Source organism: Sinohyriopsis cumingii, chromosome 12 (genome assembly GCF_028554795.1).
Source record: "Sinohyriopsis cumingii isolate HCF-2022 chromosome 12, ASM2855479v2, whole genome shotgun sequence".
Classification (NCBI taxonomy): domain Eukaryota; kingdom Metazoa; phylum Mollusca; class Bivalvia; order Unionida; family Unionidae; genus Sinohyriopsis; species Sinohyriopsis cumingii.
Window position 1 is genome coordinate 13,416,158 of NC_142972.1, and position 21,177 is coordinate 13,437,334.

At 37.1% G+C, this 21,177-nt stretch overlaps 1 protein-coding gene across 1 annotated transcript in view; it reads right to left on the reverse strand.

Moving 5' to 3' along the window:
* LOC149786021 (E3 ubiquitin-protein ligase rnf213-alpha-like) overlaps nt 1-21,177 on the reverse strand; it is a 559,813-nt gene that overhangs the window by 216,248 nt on the left and 322,388 nt on the right. Inside the window, exon 40 of the mRNA XM_089978097.1 lies at nt 7,779-7,979. Within this exon, the coding sequence (XP_089834223.1) occupies nt 7,779-7,979 (201 nt within the window). The remainder of the gene's footprint in view (nt 1-7,778; nt 7,980-21,177) is intronic.

Here is a 21,177-nt window from a genome sequence, read left to right on the forward strand (position 1 = left end):
ACAGTTCGTACATTTGATGGCTTGGGCTTAACCGTTCACCCCAGAAAATCTGTGTTTGAACCCACCCAAAAAATAGCATTTGTTGGATTTTTGCTAGACTCTGTCACAATGACTGTCCGACTAACTCAAGATAAAGCAGACAGTATCGTTGCTCATTGTTCTGACATATTGCGGAAACGGAACATCACTATTCGTGAATTAGCTCAACTTGTGGGAATGCTTGTTGCTTGCGAACCAGGCGTAGAGTATGCACCTTTATATTATAAAGATCTAGAACATGAAAAAGATAAATACTTAAAGATACATAAAGGTAATTTCGATGCTTATTTGTCTCTTTTGGAAGAGAGCCGACAGTGTATATCTTGGTGGATATCTAATGTGTCCGCCAGTTATAAAGTGGTTTCACATGGTGAACCACAAGTTGTCTTGACCAGTGACAGCTCCCTTGTTGGTTGGGGGGGGGGAGTAAATCATACAACCAAAGCTGAAACAGGTGGTCATTGGGATCAAGAGGAACAACTGTATCATATTAATTTCTTGGAACTGAAAGCATGTTTTTTGTCATTACAATCTTTTTGTTCCAAAGTGACGAACACACATGTGCGCATCTACATGGATAACTCTGTAGCAGTTTCATATGTGAAAAAAATGGGGGGCCGCATTTCTAAACTGCATAAATTATCATGTGATATCTGGCTGTGGTGTACAGTTAGGGGTATCTGGTTAAGTGTTTCTCATTTGCCGGGAACACTAAATTGTGATGCAGATAGATTGTCTAGAAACTTAAATGATGATTCTGAATGGAAGTTAAGTGCTACAGTCTTCAATGCAATCATTAAAGTGTATGGGCACATAGATGTGGATTTATTTGCTTCCAGGCTAAATCACCAAGTTCCGAGTTATGTTTCATACCGACCTGACCCAAAAGCTATAGCAGTTGATGCTTTTTCTTTAAAATGGAATTACAATCGTCATTATTGTTTTCCACCTTTCAGTATGTTGGGAGCAGTGCTGCAAAAAATGGCCCAAGACGAAGCAGATGTTATTTTGGTGGCACCACTATGGACAACGCAACCCTGGTTTCCGAGTCTCCTGCATGCTGTAGTCGGTCCTTGTTTTCTACTGCCACGTCCACAAGACATTCTACACTTGGCACACAATCCACAACGACGACACCCCCTCCAAAAATTGAAGATGGGTGTTTTTCACTTATCAGGACAGCACTCAAAAGTCAAGGATTATCAGAGAGGGCTGCCTGCCTCATCATCAATTCATGGAGAACATCAACTAAAAAACAGTATTGGGGTCATCTCCAAAAGTGGATGCTATTTTCAAATCAGCGACAGATTAATCCATTTGACCCACCTGTGACTATTGTTATAGAGTTTTTAACAGAATTAGTAGATAGAGGTTTAGGTTATAGTTCTGTAAATACAGCTAGATCTGCAATTTCATCATTAGTTAGTCTTACTTCTAAATCCAGACTCGGCAAGAATATTTTACTTAAGAGATTTACGAGAGGAGTGTTCATTGCAAAGCCTTCATTTCCAAAATACACTTTTGTGTGGGATGTGCGGCTTGTGTTTAACTATTTTCTCTCTTTACAAGGCAATGACCAATTATCGTTACAGGAACTTACTATGAAGTTAGTCATGCTGCTTGCTTTGTTGACAGGACAGAGGTGTCAGACACTTCACCTTATGCAGACAAATGGCATTAAATTTGGTGTAAACAGTGTACAAATACACATTTCTTCATTGCTGAAACAATCTAAACCAGGTAAACACCTGGAACCTTTTGTTTTTGAATCTTATCCTTTTGACAAAAAATTGTGTGTTGTTTCTTGTTTACAGTGTTATTTGCAATGGACTAAGTTTTTGAGACATTCTGAAACACAGTTATTTATCAGCACACAATCTCCACATAAAAAAGTTGCCAAAAGCACAATATCAAACTGGATAAAGACTGTTATGAGAAAGTCTGGTATTGATACCGCAGTTTTCCAGGCTCATAGCACAAGGGCTGCATCTGTTTCTGCAGCCTGTGCAAAAGGGGTACCATTAGGTACAATTTTGAAGGCAGCTGGCTGGGCTAGTGCCTGTACTTTCAGGAAATTTTATAAGAAGCCTGTTACAGACCAGACTGAATTCAGTACAAAGGTTTTGTCTGCATCCAGAATTGTATAATGGTAATGAAATGTACATCTTAATTTTGGGTTGTCTGGTTTGATATCAACATATAAAATTTCTTCTTTTTCGGGTTTTAGTTGTTGTTAATCAATTCCATAAATGGAAGCCTCGCTCTGAAATCTCATGGGATCACAAGGCACTTATGGGGGAAGTGAAATTGATAAATTAAACAAGACTTACCAAGTCGAAGTTTGATTGTAATTTCATGAACCCCATAAGTGCCTTAGTGATCACATGCCCACCCTTAATACTTCCCACCCAATAACACTTTGAGGCTTCCATTTCTTTTGCTCTCAAGACTGACCAACCACGTGACCAGCGTCATCTCATCTCATGTGATCACTAAGGCACTTATGGGGTTCATGAAATTACAATCAAACTTCGACTTGGTAAGTCTTGTTTAATTTATCAATTAGTTTACATGGCAATGCTCCAAGTAGTTTACTAGTGATAACAAAATTTGCATAAATGTGAACCTCAAGTAGGGAAGGGTTTTCCTCTATAGAAGAGGAGGGTCTTTCATCCCTTGAAATCTCCTGTACATGCAAAATGTTAGTGAATTTGTTTTCCATTTTCACACCTTGCTTCCAGTGTAGTATAATTATGGTAATAATACCTGTGACCACATGAATGCAAACTGACTAATTTCAGGCGGCAAAAAATGATCAACACCCTTTGATTCTGTTGACTGGGTCAGCTGACTTCAATTATTAAAGTTTGTTGATATGGACTATTTCAAAAAGGATTAAATGATTATACTTGAAATATTAAAGAGCACATTCAGCATAAAACACATTAGGTTTGACTTCCAGGTGTCTAATTGTGCATCATCTCCCAATGCCTAAATGCCAAATTCTAAGCACCTGAAATATCACATGAAATTTAATGATGGATGTAACGTATTTACTGTATATATTGGGACATGATAACATCATTTTTTCCTGTCCCAGAACTTATGGGGAAACTTTATTCACCTACGTCATATGTCCCAAGACTTAAGAAACAAAATAAATTTGTATTGAATTTGCGCTCCCTGTCAACTGCACATTGCAATAAAATAGATAAACAAAATGCTTATTTGAAAATAAAATAAAAGACACCAACCTTGTATTGTTATAATTTATTCCTCTTTGTTTTCATCCTGTGCTTTAAAGATACATCCATGAGCTCGGTAAATGTAGCATAGGCTTCCATACTGTAACGTGTATCGCTACTGTCCAATAATGCATGACACATTTTTCACTGACATGAACATTGAGAAACAAATCATGTATAATTGTATTCAAAGGTTTGAATATTTTATCCAACTTAAAACTGGATCCAACAAAATCACAAACAACAAGAGGGAAATAATCAAACTTTGAAGACAATTGCCATTCATGCATGACACGGTGTCAGGTGTAAAATAACCAAGATTGTATTATATCCAGGACAACTATATGAAAGTATTTCACAAATAAAAATCATTATTTGAAAATGCAATCACTTAAGTGAAAATGACAATCTTTTCAATAGCATGGGTTACAAAAAGCATCATTAAATGAAGTTATTGCTGTGTATATTATCTACCCGCAAACATCAATGCCCATTTGTAGTAATTATAACTACTGATGCCAAGTGAATAGAAGCCCGGGTGGTGAATAAACATAACTGGCAGTGAACAGTAAACTCATTGTTTGAACTTACTGACAGGATATGAAAGACAAAGGTCATTTTTATTACAAAGGAAGCTGACCTCAGAAACCGACATTAATTACTCTAAGGCCATTTTCTTTTTTTTTTTAAAAAAAGGATATCAATATAAAGATTATTTTATCACAAAGCAAGCCAACTCAGAAGCTGACTTTGGATTCTTTTGAGTGCCGATTTTTAAAAAAACTTAAATATATAAAGATGGCCAAATTAAGAAGCTAACTTTCATTCCTTTTCACAGGTATTCATGTGAATTTTGAAAATAAATTGGAGCAATGGGACAATTTTTAATGTGACACAATATAGTGCTTTGTGCATGGGTGTAGATGACCCAGCAATGCCCAGAAGATTTGGAGAAAATAAAATAATTTTATGAATTCATGAAGGCTGGAAGAGAAGAAGATGATTTTACCAACAATATGATCATAAACATGGATAAAATTCTAGTCTACTCTGATCTCATTCCTGGACAGACTGATGATAAGCTGGGGGTTAAAAGTGTGAGAATTAGCATGACTGGTGCAGATTTTTAAAAATCTGACTTTAGTCCTTGCAGTTTTTGCTTTAGGTGATGTGTTGCCTATAACGATGATTTTTCAGGGCATGAGAAAGCTAAAAAATATTCATGCAACCCCAAAAAATGGATCGTATGTGTGCACAAGATGGGTTGTGTTCATGAGACTAAAGTGGATTAAAGAGTTTTATCAGTTTTATATTTTTTAAAATTAAATTTCAGTTTGAGTGCATTTTCCGACATGCAATTTTTGTATGATTTAAAAGGTGTCCCACAACTTATGATTCAAAAAGACAATGTGTCCCAGAATGTACAGTGCACAAAAAACTTACTTTAAAAATTAATTTATGGTGTTCCAAAATACAGTGTCCGAAAATATATGGTAAATATTGTAAGTGGAAATTTCATTGGCTTGACTCAAGTTCATAGGACATGAATATGCATTCTGCCCTTCCGATAAAGCTGATTTTAAAATCTGCTATAGTAGCAAGAATAATATTACACATCATGCTATATATCAATGCATATTAAATGTGACAACAAATATGCCATCACTGAAATCCATGTTCAAGAAATCTGCATCAAATGTGGATAAAGATTATGTGAACTATATAGCTGAACATAATCTCCTGTTTACAACAGCAGATCATTTTTCAGATCTAGCTGAACTAATACTCACTGACTTGGAGATTGTGTAGAAGTTCTCATATAACAAAAACTACTCTCATAGTAACCCAAGCTTTGGGTCCTCATTCAGATAAGAAAGTCTAAGACATGTGTGGGTTTGAAAAATTAGCTATTTTCACTGAAAATGCTCTCTCTTTTAAAATCAAAACTTCTCACCGAAGTTTACTAATCTATTGATTTGTCTTAAGCAGAATTCTCTGTTCTGTCACATGTATGAACTTGTGATATGAACATACAGATGGCAGACCATCGTATGGTTTTGTTCTGGTCTATAACCATCAGAGGTGAAAAAGGCTCATGTCAGATTTTAAGTGTTTAGCAATTCTGAAGCTATATATGACTTCAAAATGAAAAAAAAGAAGACAAAATTCTTATTTATGAACTTTCCAAGACAAGACCAATCAGTGTGTGGGAGGAATACAGTAGTCCCCCTCTTGAACGGCTCCCCTGACCAGCGACCACCCGCTTCTTATGGCTAGAATCCCTTGGGAGCGATGAGTTTGTATTCTAAAGTACACTTCAAGAATGGCCACCCCTCTAACATGACCAGCAGCCAGCATATTAATAAAAAATGGAAAATGTTCCCCTCACGAGCAGCCACTTTTTTTCAAATGTATCCAGAATCATTAATTAATTCATATCATGATGTAAGGTAAGTAATCAGATTATCTCTATCATCAATACATGTCTCCCAGTGTCAAGTTTCCGTTACTGAAAGAAGTGTTGACTAAGTGCATGTAACACTAAGATTAATATTATATCATTATCTATAAAAGCTGACATTTACAGGAAATGGGCTCAACAATGTTCTGATAGAGTTTTGGGCCTCACACATCTGTCCAGTTCTTCTCTTTGATGATTACAACCGGACATAATTGTCAAGATCATAACAGGGTCAGTATAGGCTAAAAATAGATTTTGTGCATTAACACACACACATAGAAATTAACCATGAACAAATCAGGGTATCAACAAAGACCGAAAAATCATGAGACAATACATTTATCGCTTCCTTTATGAAGAAGGCATTTCGTCCACTCAACAAAAGTTTCATCTGCATAATTAAATCGCATACAGTTAGCAACATCTGAATATATCATGACCAAACATTAACATGTCATCACGTACATGGAGACATATTATTTTCGAAGAAAGATAGTTATTCTACTTGACGACATCAGGTGAGGTGGGGAGGGGGGACTTGCCGAACAATTTTATGTAGAAAAGTCTTGAATAAAACAATCTTATGTTGAAAAGACTCGAATAAACAACATCATAACCAATAAGGAGATTATTCATCAGCAGTGGGAAAATGGAGCAAATGGAATGAGAATTATGTATGTAGCAATATTTAAGTGATATTTTTGAATGGTTTTGCAATCTGCAAAACAATAATAGCTGCTTGCATATCATGCTTATGCCAAGAATAAGAACTATTAATGTCATCAAGACTGTTTACGTAAAAGTCTAATACACATTATTAAGACATAAGGAGATGTTAATAACAATCCCTAGCTTGATAATTCATGGACTAGTAATGTAAAAAAAAAAGACTATCTTGAAGCATAAATGATGTAATTTCTTTTATTGCACTTGGGTTATTGCAAAACAAGATAGTAGTCACCTTTCTGATAGTGTTGACATCAGCAATAACTGTGAATTTTTTGGTTACATAGATCATTTAAACATTTTTGAAACCCCATTATGCAATTTTTATACACATATAACCAAAGTTTTGATAATTTACATTGTCTTGTTTAATTTATTTCTTGTGCTTGATTATATATGTTAGGGTTTAAACATTAAAAAAAAAAAAAAAAACAAATAAATGTCAGAGAATACCTGGTGTCCAATTGTACCCTGTGTTGAGCCTCTATTTTGCATGACCCAGCATGATCACGTAATGCATGTTCAAAATGGATGCTGCAAAATAGCAGCTGAGGTTATCTGTTATTGTTAATTCCATTTGGCAGGAAAAACTTAAACAGATAAGTCTTATTACTGCATTCCATTTAATATTCATCTGATAATATTCAACTGACATTATATTCAGTTGAAATAAGTCTATTATTATAACAAGAAGAACCATTTAATAATTAATGTTACTTTTAAACGAAGATATTAAATGAAGATATTAAATGCTTTGAAGTATGTAGCTTCCTTGCTACGTATATTACATATACTTCTCACAAAAAATTTAGTCTCCCTCTGGAAAGGCCATCCATTATGCAAGGCCACTTTCCTGGTGCAAAAGTGGTGGCTGTATAAGAGGGGGACCACTGTATAAGGGTATCTGGAATTTACTATAAATACTATTGATGGAATAAATGTCTAACAAAAACTCACAAACATTTCAAACCTCAGTGCATATATGTACCTATGGATTTACATGTTCAACTCTGATACATGAAGTAAAGCTAATATTGATCTAGTCAGTAATCTAATTTTGGGGCATTTAAAACTATAGAAATCAGCAACTTTCTCATGTTTTTCTCATTTACTCATCTTCAGGATGCACTCCCGAACACCCCGACTTTCCCCTAAAGAAAATTCAGTACAATTTAATCCCAAAATAGTTTAATTTATCCCCTCTATCAGAACACACACCATATATCAATTGTAACTCTCACTGTCTATTCACATATGATTTAAACGAGCAAAAACAAGTATTAAAAAAAATGCATTCTTTGCATTACCTGTGCAAACAGCTCTTGTGTTTGTTCTTTGCGTAGTTTGAACTCCAGATATTGAGCCAAATTCTCATGACACTGCTCCCACATGTACACCCTGGTGAGTATCATCCTCTCCTCTGCTTTTAGACCACATCTATCAAGTCGCACAACAGCATCTGGGGTAGCACACCATAACAGCATGTTTTTGGCTTCATCTAGAACCTTCTTCATGAAATAAATATCAAGATTTAATTAATAAGAGATCAGTAAGCCTATATGTAGATGATAACAATGCTAACAAACCACCGGATGGTAACCACAGAAACATTCTTATGAATTAGTCTAAGATTACAAGTAACAAATTTTAGATTTGGTTTACCATAATTTTCAGAAGTTGTACTGATTTAGTTTGGGAATAATTTGATATCAAGACTAAGGTATAATGAGAACATGTGTCCTAAACATTGTTTTACCAGTTCCTGAGATAACTTAGAGGGGCTCTATCCAATTGTGTATGCCACAAAGCATGGAAGTCATTGCCTATTTAGTTATGAATGCATGATAAGCAATGTACTGGAACCATAGCCCATTTTTATGTAATTTTCACTGCCTGACATTATAGCTCTTTCTCACATTCATCCATTCTCTTGAACCTGGCTTTAAATTTGTCAAATTTTTTAATTTATTCTTAACTGGTAAAGCCACAAAATTATTATTAGTGAAACAACTTTTCCACTCACATTACGACAACTAGCTGGGATATAATTAATATCATTGCAGGAAACTATGACTTGTGCACAAAATGATATGAAATTGGGGTTATAAAAATATTGAATGATCTGTTTATCATCAGGATTTGTGAAAGGACTATATTGAATATGGGCCATTTTCTGCCCCCTCTCCAAATGTCCTTATATGATGTATACTGTACACACGAGGTGGTTAACATTTATTTCTGACATCAGTTTTGTGTTCACGTGTCTGGTGCCATGGTTACAGGGTGTCAAAACATTATCAAAAAAGACATGAAAAGTAGTCATCTTTTCCATTTCCTTCTCATAGATACTGCTTTGCCATGAACAATTCACTCAGCTTCAAATTTGCAATATGCATTTTTATTATTTTATGGGTTATAAAGCTCTATATATAAAGTTTAGTTTCTAAAACTTTCCAAAATGGTGCACTGTAGACAAAAATAGAATATCGAACCTATATGTCAACTGAAAACTGTTTCTAAAATACGTTGACAAAAAGGTACTTAATCGTACAATACAAAAACTGTTCCTCAATAAAATATTATTGAAATATTTAAATGATTGTTTGAGATTATTAAAAATGACTGTAAAGGAGGCATTAACAGGGTCCTGTACCTTTGCTTCTTTGCCAAATACATTGGTTTATTACTTTCACCGAAAATGGCATATGTTCTTTATGTATTTATGTATTTTTATCCTTATATTTTCATGGCTATATAACACACACACACTACCGTGTTTCTATCTTTAGAAGAAAAAAAATAAATTATCTCCCACACCCCTCGAGGAAGCCTATAGTCAAACTATAATCTATCAATAAACTATATATTCATCCATAAAGATATAATATAGACCTTAATAAGAAAGAAAACACTACTGGTTCAGCACTTTTAATGAACTTCTGAAAAATGTGAAATGTTTTAGAAGTAATGGTAATGGCATTGGAGATTAAAGAAACAGACTATAGGTACTGTACTCTCTAGATCTTTTTCATCTAGTTTTAAACCAGCGTGGGAATACTCCATTGCACTGACTGCATACAGCTGTCTGTGAAATGAGAGGATGTACATGCTTATAAGAACATATACCTATAATGAACAAATGGAAACAAAATCATTTTATTATTTGTTTTGCGAATGCTATCTGCCAGCACTTAGAGTCTGCAAAGATGATCATTTACATCGTGCAAGATTTGAGAATTGATAGACCGAATGCAACTTTCAAGGAATTTTTGGGTACAAGTTTGTACATAAAATTGAATGAAAAATGAGTCAAAGTAAGTATATTTCTACATTTTCATTGTTTAAAGTAACTATGTATGACTATACTCTCTCTCTTTCTTATCCTATGCTTATGTAGGCCCATAATCAATTCTTTGTAGCGACTCAAAACTGGGGCCCTCATTGGGGGAAATGAAGAAATTCAAAAATGAATAGAAAAATTTTAATGAATGAAATAACGTTATATGAATATGTGTTCATATATACCATTAAAGTAAATCTAGTCACATTATTACATTGACTATTATAATTTGACACAGGTTTCAAAGGCAAATTTTGTGCATAAATATTTAAGTACTGTATACTATACATGTAGGCCAACATGCTTGTCCATATTCCTAAGCAAAAATCATGTGAATATCTTGCCGTAAAGCTTTCTATCACAGGCACTTGATTCTGGGGTAAACTAATGTGTACACTCACTACATGGTGAGTGTACACATTAGTTTACCCTGGAATCAAGTGCCTGTGCCTTCTATATAAATGGAGTTCAGAGAAGTGTCAAAATGAAAATCTATGCAAGCAAGAGATGATGAGGCATCTGATAAAAGAAATGCACTCAATAAACATATACAGTGTGACCCCGCTATAGCGTGCTCCATTATAACATGAATTCAAATATAACGTGGTGATGGTGTGGCTCCTGAAATTTCATATACATGTACACAAAAAAATTGTTTCTTAAAAGTATGAAAAAATGTAAAAACTTTATTATCATTTTGGAGAAGAGATCACATATGAATAATACGAAATAATCATGGCGTGGCTCCTGAAATTTTATATGTATTTTTCTTGTACATGAAAAAGTAGTTTTTTCTTCTTAAAAGTATGAAAAATAACGTATAAAAAGTTTATTCTGGGATCGCATAGGGTTTCACCAATGTCACAAATTTGGATTGTTTATCCTTAGTAGTATATAGGGGCACCCTACGGACAATGGGAATTAGCATTAAAAACACCCCTGGGTCACTCTACGGACAATGGAAATTTAACATGGCGAAAAATCGTGGGTCACTCTACGGACAAGGGGAATTTAACATGGGAATAAATCGTGGGTCACTCTACGGACAAGGGGAATTTAACATGGGATTTTTTTTTTAAATTTAAAAAAAATTTTTTTAAAAAAGGGGTAGGCAATGGAAAGGCTATCTCTTTTCGAGAAATATGGCTGGCCCTGAAAAGGGCCTTTGGGTTTTCTTCTTCTTCTAATTTCTTCTTTTCCTCCACCAACTTCTTATTTTATCTCCTACACTCTTCTTCCCTTTCTTTTTTTCTTCTCCTCCTCTTCTTTCTTCCTCTTCTCATTTTCTTCTTCTTTTTCAATTTTTTCGTTCCATTTTGTGACGATCGTGGATAAATACCTATGTATCTATAATCAGCTGAAATTCCTATGAAATCCCACTATCTATTTATAGCTCCAACTTGTGGGGTTTTCCTTTGGAAAATCCCACTATCTTTTTATAGCCTCAGCTTGAGTGACGTTCCTGTTTATGAATTCTAGTATATATGTATAGCTACAAAATGTGGAAATCCCCAAGTCGATATTTATAGTCTCGAAATTTCCAGCGTCAGTGACGTCACTGTACTGAACACTAGGGATAAATATCAACAGTGTTGCAAGTGGCTGACCTGAATACGCGCTACTGTAGGTAGTTAGGTAGAGTGTATCTGATAGGGATAAAGTGAGTTTTATACGGACAAACAGAGACCAATAGACACACACAACGTACGCGCGCAGACACACACACACACACACACAAACACACACACAACGTACGCGCGCCGACATACTCACACACACACACACACACATACTCACACACACACACACACACACACAGAAACACACAACGTACGCGCGCAGACATACTCACACACACAAACATAAACACACACACTATAAAATAGATAAAATTAGTAACTACTTACAATATCAACTTCTGTGACGATCGTGGATAAATACCTATGTATCTATAATCAGCTGAAATTCCTATGAAATCCCACTATCTATTTATAGCTCCAACTTGTGGGTTTTTCCTTTGGAAAATCCCACTATCTTTTTATAGCCTCAGCTTGAGTGACGTTCCTGTTTATGAATTCTAGTATATATGTATAGCTACAAAATGTGGAAATCCCCAAGTCGATATTTATAGTCTCGAAATTTCCAGCGTCAGTGACGTCACTGTACTGAACACTAGGGATAAATATCAACAGTGTTGCAAGTGGCTGACCTGAATACGCGCTACTGTAGGTAGGTAGGTAGAGTGTATCTGATAGGGATAAAGTGAGTTTTATACGGACAAACAGAGACCAATAGACACACACAACGTACGCGCGCAGACACACACACACACACAAACACACACACACAACGTACGCGCGCCGACATACTCACACACACACACACACACACACACACACACACACTCACACACACACACACAGAAACACACAACGTACGCGCGCAGACATACTCACACACACACACATAAACACACACTATAAAATAGATAAAATTAGTAACTACTTACAATATCAACTTCTGTGACGATCGTGGATAAATGCCTATGTATCTATAATCAGCTGAAATTCCTATGAAATCCCACTATCTATTTATAGCTCCAACTTGTGGGTTTTTCCTTTGGAAAATCCCACTGTCTTTTTATAGCCTCAGCTTGAGTGACGTTCCTGTTTATGAATTCTAGTATATATGTATAGCTACAAAATGTGGAAATCCCCAAGTCGATATTTATAGTCTCGAAATTTCCAGCGTCAGTGACGTCACTGTACTGAACACTAGGGATAAATATCAACAGTGTTGCAAGTGGCTGACCTGAATGCACGCTACTGCAGGTAGGTAGGTAGAGTGTATCTGATAGGGATAAAGTGAGTTTTATACGGACAAACAGAGACCAATACACACACCCACACAACGTACGCGCGCAGACACACACACACACACACGCACACACACACATACACACATACACATACAGAGGGAAGAGGAAAAAACAAACCCCAAATATACTATCAACACAGAAGGGAGATGATACAAACCCCAAATAAACTATCCACACAAACGTACGCGAACGCATACAAACCCCAAATATACTATCAACACAGAAGGGAGATAATACAAACCCCAAATAAACTATCCACACAAACGTACGCGAACGCATACAAACTCCAAATATACTATCAACACAGAGTGAAGAAGTAAAAGTTTTTTGAAAGCACCTAAGCCCTCACCTGCAATGACCAACTCTGCCAAACGCCTACACCCCACTCACCCCCACTCCCAACACTACAAAACCCATTTAACCCGTTATTTTATGGCATCAGTGTGTGATTTAGGAAACATCAAGACACAAAATAATGGAGGAATAGACTGACTATTGTTTACCGACTTGCATGCCTAAAGAGCGTGCGTGAAGGAAAACATCCTTCCATTTCAATTCTAACTAAAACATGATCCAGAGGGATAGAGATAGGTGAAAGGGCACAATTTCATAAAGTGTGAGTAGAAAACAAAACACGCCATCCTTATTATACAATGTCAAGACCAAGAGACACTTACGTGTTCTTTCTGGTCTATTCTCTTTTAGAAGGTAGTATGAAATTTCACATCAGGGCCAACGCATCGGCTCACATTGTCAATTTTTCCATTTCCATGTCTTTACTGGCACAAGTTCTTCATCATCTTCAATTTCTTCTTCTTCTGAATCCCTCTTCTCTGTTTCGTCTTGTTTTTGTTTATTCTCTTTTCTCGTAGGGCACTCTGAATTCCAGTGTCCTTTCTCCTGACAACGATATTAGGTATCTTGACTTTTGTCTCTCTTTCTTAGACGAAGCAGGTATTCTGGAGACAAATACCCATTTACCTTTGCAGATATAGCAAACTTCATTAGCACTTACACACTTTCGTATGACTCTTATCAAATCAACGACCAAAAGAGTAAGTTTTGTTGCCACTTTCGCATGTGAATTATGTTTTCGTATGACTTTTAGCAAATATTTGACCAGCAGGTCGATCTGTGCTGACTCTTCCATCTTTGATCGTTTGAGAGCGAAATGAATACTCTGACGCTAAGACACTCTCCTTATATACAGAGACCTGCTGCGTATGAAACCTAGTCAAATGTAATTTTGCAATAAGATGAAACGATTTCATTGAGGAAGTAAAAGGCAATGATGTACCGTATCGCCTCACACAAAACCTGAAGTGTTAGTTCAAATCCGTGTCAGCGATTTCGAAGACGACATAACTGGGCTTTAATCAATGCTCTCCATTTCTGCCACAAAACCACGAGTCCTGATTCACGCCAAAAGAAATTTCGTTCGGTCCATAAAAAATAGTATCACATCCGAGAAACGCAAAAACGAACTTCCAGAAAACTGAGAACGACGGCTTACACCTACAACGTGAAATGTATGAGTTCAAGTAGTGCGTAAAACTTAGTCAAATTAAATTTTTATAGTCAAGACGAAACGATCTCTTTTCGAAGAAGAAAGCAGACACCAAGCGACAATGGCGATCCGTGTCACACAACACTTTTCAAAATGTATATGATCAGAGGTTTGTTCTAGCGATCTGCACGGTTAAATTAAATGTTGATGTATTTTGCAATAAGATGGACAATGGTCGCCCATGGAACCATTGTTCGTGCATTAGTTAAAATTTTTAAAATATTTCTTTTATATAAATCGCCTATAGGATAGACCCAGTAAAGCATGGCCATTCTCGTCACTGTGTGAATAGCTGCTCAAGTCAATTCGAAGTGAACGCGGTAAGAAAATAAGTATAGCCAATGAAATGGCTTACAACGGGTGATGCATTGTTTTGTTCTAGGACTGTGTGGCATAATAATCCCTATGTTCTTGCGTTGTTACCATTACAGTGCAGACAGACTGAAATGTGAACTTACAAGCCCTCTTTGTGTGTGTGTGTGTTGTACCATTTCTTCTTACCACATCAAAAGACTGAGCGTCACTGTATTGGTTCGCGTTTTCAAGCTGACCATTTTTTTAAAATCTCACTTAAACATTTTAACATAAACACTCACACTCACATCGGTAGAGTCAGAACAGACGTGTTACAGTACTGAGGGGCATGTTATCTTTTTTTTTCAAACTAATAAATTTGGGGTTTGTATGAAGTAAAGAACCGAAAGTACAGTGAAACTCAAGGATGATGACCCAATCTGTCTGTCTATTGATGCGTGTATTTACTTAAGAAGAAATATGACCTCTAAAACACAAAGAGATACGGCAAGCATGATTAGAATGAACATAACGATGTTTTCCTTCACGTCCGTGTAATTTAGTTTCAATCCTCTTTGAAAACAAACTTGGTCTCCTTTTGTAGGGCTTGAAATAATAAAAAACCTGAAAAAATCTTAAGCACTTTGCTATAGATAATTTCATCAACAGACTAAACAACATAAATGCCGTTACAACACTAGAAAGCCTTAAATCTTCTATCAAAAAGAAATGTATCAAAAAATTAAAGATTAACGATAACTAACCAATGAAACCGAATTTAACAAAGGCAGTGACATGTGAAGAAATGTCTCTCACTTTGGAAAGGTAGGCGAATGTACTCTGTCATGCACCATCAACTTGAAAAAAAATTATAAACAGAGAGAAACCTGAATTCAAAATTCAGTTGTTTTTTTTCTTCAAAATTGTTTCGTTTCTTTTTTCTTTTTTTGGAACAAATCTAAGCACTAATATAGAGTGGAAAAGGGAAAATGCACATACAAGCTTTGATATTTCTGAAAAAATGAGGGGATATTCCTAACGTTCATAACCACCTATGGACTTGGACTTGTCTGTGACTTATCCACAAAACAAGATGTACATATTTCTGGTCAAGCTGCAAGTGTGTGCGTGTTTTTGAAAATGGTAAAAATGGGATATACAATTTTCTCGTGATACTTATAAAGTGAAGAGTCTGTGCAAGTGTCAAAAGCCAAAGTCATATAAGTTTTGTATTTTGTACGGCTTGTAAAGATTTCCACTTTAGAAAATGTGAAGTATCACAAGTTATTATCACAAACAGAAGTGGAACATAGGGGCTTGCAAGAAAGAAAATAACCCAGACAGTTGGTGTCATCAAGAGTGCTAGAGACGGTACCCGAACTTGCTTGCTTGCTTACTTGAATTAAAGTGATTTTCGCCCTAATGGAGCGTATATCACTGGTTTAATAACGCACCGCGTGATTTTTAATTACTCCTAGGGAAGGAAAGAGAGCCTCATCTCCCAGGCTTTTATGTACTCACAGACTACTTTTAAATTTAGCCACTCAGGTGTAGGACTAACTAGTCCTTAACAACCTGACTGAAAGGCTTTAAACATGAGTGGGAATAGTCTCACCACACACTCATATTTCTGTCCGAGCGTGGTAAAGGAGGAAAAAGGTGCTCAAAAAGACAGCCATGGGTGTTAAGTACTCAACAAAACGCTAGCCCGTACTTATTTCAAATCAAGTCCCGTTTTTGCTAATGGACAGTAAAAAGTACCAATAATGTGTTAACCACTTGTGCAATTAGTTCAAATCTAACGAGTCTGTTAAATTTCCTACTTCCTAACATATCTATCTAATATTGGTACTTAGTGTACATAAAAATAGCCATACTGATCTTATTTAAATTATTATGTCTAAGAGACATATACCAGTTTGGTCACTGTTAGGTTTAAAAAGTTAAATTTGTTGCGGTGTTCCAATGGGTCAAGTTTGTTTCGAGAATAGTTTAGTCAAGGAGGGATACCAAGCCAAATATGGTTCCCTATTTAATAAAAAGCAATCTTTTGGAGCCCTAAAAAAGTTTGTTTTTTCTATTAGAAGGTAACACGTCTCTCTTTTGCTTTCACGTTCTTTCCTGCACTCCTAGTCTCATGATTCTTGATATCAGGAAATGCGTAGCCATGATGGGCGGCAATGTAAGCAGCGGCTTCTACCAGTTGACTGAGGGGGTATCCAGTGTAGGTTTGTCTGTAGAATTGGGGAAGAACTCTGACCCTAATCCCCATTGAGAAGGTCTTGGTTTAAAGGTGTCTAGAGATTTGTAGGCAACGTATTGTATGGCTCTAATAAACTGCCCTGATTTGTTGACGTCATACAATGCTTGATCTAGTCCCATTTCGGTGTACTTCTCAACGAGGGTCAGCGTCCCCCTCTTCCTCCTCAACCGCCTCAATTTCCTCTTCTGGTTCTGATACTAATTCTTTAGTTGAGGTAGATAGTTTTAAATCCGCTGCTATGGCGTCTGTCGCTGTTATTGTTGTTGTGGTTGTTCTTTCAGCTGAGATTGCCTGTAGTATCGGAGTGAGAAAAGAACGTTGTTGTTGTTGTAGGGTTTAACGCCATTTTTCAGCACGCGATAGGCTATACATGGCGGCCAGCATTAATGGTGGAGGAAGAACCCGGGAAAAACCCGGAAAGAACCACTGACCCACGAGAAGCTACTGGCAAGTTTTCTCACATACCCACATTAGCCGAATCCGAGACTCGAACCCACGCAGACAAAGGTGAGATGACAGTGATCCGTAACGGAGAGCGCTTTAGACCACTCGGCCACTCTGGGCCCCAGAAAAGAACGTAGTGCCTCCGATAATTACATTTTCGTTTGCCATACCGTTTGTCTAACATAATTGGCCCTTTGTTTTGCCACCACTCTTTCCGGGTCAGGTTGTTTGTTAGGTATAGTCGGCTGTTGACTAGATGTTATTTGTGTTCTCGAGGTGGGTGGAGTGCTAACTGGCTAGGTCTGCATTTCTTGCTCCCGCTACTGTTGCGTATATTTCTTCCCTCCACACCGAGTTCTGGGCCTAATTCTTTTAATTTCGTTGTACCCGAACTTACATTATCCATATTATCACCAACAAAAAAAACAAAAACGCACAAACCTAAAAGAAACACTCACTCACTTTTTTACAGAACATTACTATTTTTAAAATTTTGATAAGCGACGGAAACGAAGGACTTAGAGTCGCACTTTCTAACCAAGATAAAGAAATCATGTGCTGATAGACTCACTTCTGTATTTTTTCTTCTAACTGACTAACATATGATAGGCAATGGAATGTTATTTCTTTTCGAGAGTATGGGGTAGCCCTGAAATTTTTTTTTTGGAACTTGAAGCTATGGCGATCGCTTAGGTTATAAGATGGCGGCCTCCTCTGATGAGAGGCTTTCTCATAGGATAAGGTCTGCTTCTTCGGAAAAGAGAAGAAGAACTCTTTGGTGTCGATACAACTGTTGACAAAGCCTCTGTTAGGTTCATGCTGCTGCTGTTGCTGCTCTCTCTGCTGTTTATGAAGTCTGTACTTCTCCATCCATTCTTCTTTCTCCTTCTTGAATTCCTCCTTGAAGAGCTCTTCTTTCAGGTCTTCAGTGACTTTTAGCATTCTCACATTTTCTATCTCTTCTGGCTTCGGTATCAGACTGTGTCTGACCCTATGTAAATTCACGTAGGCTTCGTTTAGCTTAGCTAGTTTGGAGCACATCTTCGTAGGAGGATGAGTTAACAATGGATGGGCAGACTGGAAACTTCCCCGGTTCTTAAAGTCAAAGCGCGGACGTGAAGGAAAACATTACTACACGGTTTTCTAGACGGAACGTTCAAATAGTGTTATGGGAGGGATAGAGAGAATTCAAAGAGCATGAATCAAGATTCCTATAGCCAAATAAACCACAAAGGCATTTTTTCTTCAAAACACAACATTTTTTATTCATACTAACAAACAACTCTAACATTTTTTTAACAATAATCCAACACTATAACATCAAACATTTTTTTCAAATACCAAACATTTTTTTTTCAATTCACACTCTACTTTAAACAGGGCTGACAACGTTGTGAATGAAATTGTGATTTCCACTGTCGGAAGTCATTAGGCCATTGATGGACACTACGTTTTCTAGTTAGAGACAAAAGATAAGCATACTGGTCACAAAACCATCGATGTACTTTCACATCGTTTCTAGAAGAATGACGAGCATCAAAATGAGTCACTAAATGTTCTAAAGAATAGCCCAGGCTGCAATCATGCAGAAAAAACACACACAGTACTGTTCACACACCAAGGAATATGTGCCTTGTTATTTCACATTATTGAATCGTGTGGTCTATGCATTTCTTCTCATAAAGTCAATGATATCGTCTTCCAAAGGGGGCAGTCCATAGGAATCAAAGTATTCCACACATCCTTCTTGAGGAAAGTAGACGGCTACCCAGTGGGTTCCTGGGAGATGACTGTCGTCCGTGTTGATCACATAAGCTTGATGGTTTTGAGGTGTGCAATGAGGGAGTTCATCTTTAGCACAGACGACAGGATTCCAAGAAGCAGTGTACAAACTGTGGTTCAAAAGGTAATAAAGTTCTCAGGTATCCATTTTTTGTTTTTTTTTCTCTTCTTCTCAGGTAATGATAAGTGGTCAATTCGATCCTGACTTTTTGTTTGAAAATGTCTGACGAATAAACGGTTATTCGTTCTGTTTCCTCACTCTGATTCAGGAGAGCTTCGATGCGATGGATCTCTTGTGTGGTTAATGGTGGACAAGAATGTTCACGCAAGTCTTTATACCACTGGTGCAACACGTCTTTGTTCGAGATGAGACTCCAAGCTTCGTCCAGATACTCGTCCAATTTTTCTTCTTGACTTAACATCAGGCATTTATCATGTTGAATTTGACTGGGATGATCGTTTTGACATCCATAACAATTTTTCTTGATCAATTCCTTAATTTTTTTCTGTCAAGACTATAGCATAACAGGAAACTAAATGTGGTTCTTGTTCTGGCCATCTAGACTTCATCATGATGACTTCTTCGTCTTTGTCTTGGGATTCTCCTTCCTCAGGGATCTTCACATTCCATGTCCAAAGAATCCCTACTATACAAACATTGATAAAAATCCTCCATGACTTCTAATAGTCTAGAATGACTTCTCTCAAACTGTTGGTTTATATCGTATTGTCCAATTCAGCATACAGGATGACGTTCACCGTATTATCTGCGCGTAGATTTTCTGCAAACTGAAATTCCACACGCATCTGGCCGGATTTTATAGGGTGGAAATGTCCCTCCTCGCTGTCTTGACTTACAATTCGTTAGAGAACCGTTTTCGAAAATGGAGTTTCACTGTAACTTTCCCTTTGGAGAATGGAATATTTTGTCCCAGATCTCCTTTTATAGCAATGTTGACAGTGTCTAAATACGACTTACTGACGGGCAAATAGTGAGGATGTACAAATTCACGGTGTACGTGATAGGTGTTTGCACCTTCCTGGTCATTGTTTGTGGTACTATCCACTTTGAAAGGAATGACACGCAGTAATGGAACAGAGGTGTGTCCCACCACGTTGTACTCCACCACATCGGAATACACAAAGATCAAATTAAGTCCTTGGTTCAGTTCTACCGGGTTTCCAAAAGCTCTGTAAAAATCCATATTACTTTTGATCTTGGGGCTCATATTGTTTGCGACCATTTCTGCATGTCCGCCCAAAATTTCAAACAAACTACCATTGAACCTGAGGGACAATGTGTCCGTATCTTGAAATTTGATCACGAGACGATGAGCCACTTTATTGTACTCAATCTTCACACTTTTTTTTGGCTCTGTTCAGTGCTTTGCCAAAGGCTAAGTTGAACCTGTCCGCAATAGTGTCCACCAAATGTTCACCACTAAAATAATAACCTGAAGGAATTTTCAAGGTGTAGATAATGAAGGCTGGATTGCTGGCTGGTCTTGTGTCCCCTAAAAACCCTATTTTGTTGATTTCTTCCTCCAATTGGGCATTCAGGATTTCCACCTCGAAAGTGTCTTGCTTTTCGGTGATGTTTTTGATTTGTGTTGGGTGAATGATTTCCACTAAAGCCACTTCCCAATGGGCTTCGTGATCTAACTGGATGGTCTGAGGTAATTTGGCCGTGTAACAGCACAACGTGTTGTTGGGAAACACCTCCATGGAACTGTCACTGGGTAAGGTTAAGTAAAATTGGTTCTTATTGCTCATAATTCTAGAGTTCTGTGGCTGTCCGAGGGGATATTACTGGATGTCAGAGGCGTGTCTCCGCCCAAAATGGGGTTCTGGTTGTGGTTGTTGGAGTGGTGACTGGCACTGGCACTGGACACAAGGTTCCCGTGGTTCCCGTTCGAGGAGAATTTCAGGGAGGGATTGGGAAGCAGGTAACCGATGCAACTGCTCAATAAAATGGTCCACAATTGTTTGTCTCCTTGTTGCAAACTCAAATTGGCAATGGCTGCACCGATGACACAATACACCACGAAGGTTTGGCAGAAAAAGACGATTTGCGTTTTAAGCACACGTTTTCCATACCACACCCACAAGGGTTGTTTTTGTAAATCTTGCAGAGAAGA